The 2,913-nt window shown below is 32.0% G+C and overlaps 1 protein-coding gene across 1 annotated transcript; it reads right to left on the bottom strand.

Annotated features, from left to right (window-relative positions):
- Positions 1–748: 748 nt before the first annotated feature.
- On the bottom strand, positions 749–1,524 carry LOC100570939 (zinc finger BED domain-containing protein 1). The gene is made up of 2 exons (XM_008184708.1): positions 1,307–1,524; positions 749–1,148 (listed from the first exon to the last, which is right to left on the bottom strand). The coding sequence occupies exons 1-2, from the start codon at positions 1,522–1,524 to the stop codon at positions 749–751; spliced, it is 618 nt and encodes a 205-aa protein (XP_008182930.1).
- Between the last annotated feature and the right edge of the window lie 1,389 nt (positions 1,525–2,913).

Genomic DNA, 2,913 nt, shown 5'->3' with positions numbered 1-2,913 from the left:
ATACTTGCCATGTGTAATAATTTTCAAATACTTGGTAATTAAACACTTATTAATAAAATAATAAATTGATTTAATTATTTTACTAGGTAAGTAATTATTAACTTAACGCATTAAGTTTTCGCGCATTAATTTTGTACTTCTACAAAGTAATTAGAATGTTGAAACTAATATTTTTTAAACGTTCACCTTATACTATCATAAACACATTTTACTCCTCAGTGAAGTAACATTCATGATGTAGTATGTACTAGCATTAACATAAAATAGTACTTAAGTACATAATCTAAGATATTACATTAATAATAAGTAAGAATCTGATTTAATATAAGTTTAAATTGACTGAATTAGGATTAAGGTATTTAATGAAGGTAGATAAATAACACAACAATGAGTATGGTAAACACTGTTTTTTTTATTTATTATATCATTTGTACTTATATGTTTTTTACAATAATTATTAAATTTAAAGGACCAATCGTGGGCCACTTAATCTTGTTTAAGGTACCATTAGCTCACTATTGATACAGATAATTACACTATACATATTTACAAATTATATATACAAAAGGCTGTACAGATACATTACATTACACATATTTACAAATTATATTATATACAAAAGGCTGTACAGATACATTACATTACACATATTTACAAATCATATTATATACAAAAGGCTGTACAGATACATTACATCACACATATTTACAAATTATATTATATACAAAAAGCTGTAGATAAATAACATTTATTCTATGTGCCAGTCTTCAAAATTTAGGGAACTCAAAAATAAAAGTTGTTGCAATTTTTCCCCCTTTAATCTATTTCTTTTTTCGGTCATTATATTTCCCACTTTGGAAAATAATCTTTCCGAAGGGACAGAAGTTGCTACTACGGACAAATATGGTTGTACAATTTTTTTTAAGAGAGGGAACATATTGCCATTTATATCCCAATATTTTAGTATGTCATCACCTAACGGTATTGTGGGCTGGTTTAAATAATGTTTAAGTTCGGTAGGAATTCGCTCTTCAGGCTGTTCTGAACTTTGTGATGCAGCTTTTTTTTTTGTAACCAGCTCATTGTGAACTGACCACAAACTATCACTACGTTCACCATCATCATCACTAGAGCCTTGGTTTGAGGAGCTAGGTTCATCACAATTATTTTTAATTTCATTAATTTGATTTTAATAAATTTAATAGCTCTAGAACTGGCTAATGGATTATTCAAATGAATAGTTTTGAACCTAGGATCTAATATAGTGGAAATGCTAAGTAGACTTCTCTCCTCCATCCTACCGAACCTGTGATTCAAATTATCTAACATAGCTCTCTTTAAGGTTAAAGCTGTTGGATGGGTTAGATCAATACTCTCTGTTTTTTTAATAAGGCAGTTAATTAAGGGTATAACTGTGCTGCCAGTTACATATTTTTGACCACATAATTCCCTTGTTGCCACCTCCATCGGCTTTAACACTAACAACATTTCCTTAGCTATATCAATCTCATCAGCTGTCAACATTTCGGGGCCCCGGCGAATATTTATTAACACTGAAGCTATGTGGTTCGAACATAAAATGAATCTATCAATCATAAAATAAATTGAGTTCCAACGTGTTGGTACAGATTGTTTCAGTTTGAAATCGCACAATTTTCTGAGTTCGTCGGAAGCTGCTACCGATTGTTTGAAAAAAGTTACTTTTAATTTTGTTTATAACATTATGAACATCAGTAAGATTTGCCAGTGCCCTTTCTGAAACCAAATTTTCTTTGCAGAATCGATTTTTTGAGCACATCACTAAACCAGATAAACTACAGGTGTATTCATGGCGCGCGTACCGCGAACGAACATATTTTGATGCGTTTCGTGTTTTTTTCCTACGCCGCAAATGTACTCGAACCAAACAATTTTTTATGTAATCCGCCAGGGCGTCTGCCAGGGCGGGGACCGCCGGTGTGGATTGTCACGGTCAGACCTATCGGAGGACCAATAATGAGGTGGCCGTTGCCCCGGGAGGGGCCAACAACTGTCAGTTATATTTCCTAGAGTCCGGAGATGCCAACCGCCGGCATCTCGATATAGCACGACAGACAAATCACGAACTGTCCGAAATCGTGATTGGATTATTGGACGGTTTGTTGCGGGAAATCAATCCGTACGCTATGGCTTTTATGTAAGAAAACTTAAACAATTGTATTTATTAACTTATCTGGATTTCACCAGAGCTAGTCGTCTTTAGTTTTGTAACGTTAGTGCTCCGTTATCTCTGTTTAGTTATCTTATATTTTCGTGGTTTTTACGCTTCACTTACAATGCATTTTACGTGTGCTAAATGTCTCGAGACATCAAATCATAAGGAAGATTTACTCGAGTGTCTACTTGCAAAAAAGTTCTTCACTTTTATTGTACACTTTTATTGCTTTTATTGAGCAAAATTATAAAAAAATGTCTAACAATACTAAAGCAAGATTTACCTGTTCTGAATGCAAGACTACTAAATCGCCAAAACCTCAAACATCTGGTGTTCAATTAAGTTCAAAAAGCTCAATTGAAAAAAATATTGAGGAGTTAACTAAATCTGTATCTTTTATGAGTTCAAAATTCGATGAATTTAGTGATAAAATTGATTATTTAGTTGGTGAATTAAAAAATATTAAGATTGTCAATGAGAAAATTATCACGGAAAATAAACGATTATCTGATGAAGTTGCGGTTTTGAAATATAAAATAGATGAAATTGAACAACACAATTTAGGAATTACTGTGGAAATAACAGGTATTCCTAAAACAACCAATGAAAATTGTGTTTTGATTGTTGAAGAAATTTGGAAAAAAACAAACACGGAGTTGAAGGTACTTGAAGCTAATAGAATTAACTTAATGAATTTAATACTATAAATTTATTTTTAA

Source organism: Acyrthosiphon pisum, unplaced genomic scaffold (genome assembly GCF_005508785.2).
Source record: "Acyrthosiphon pisum isolate AL4f unplaced genomic scaffold, pea_aphid_22Mar2018_4r6ur Scaffold_21257;HRSCAF=23443, whole genome shotgun sequence".
Lineage (NCBI taxonomy): Eukaryota > Metazoa > Arthropoda > Insecta > Hemiptera > Aphididae > Acyrthosiphon > Acyrthosiphon pisum.
The sequence above is the reverse complement of the archived record's forward strand: the minus strand, read 5'-3'. Positions and strand labels throughout refer to the sequence as shown.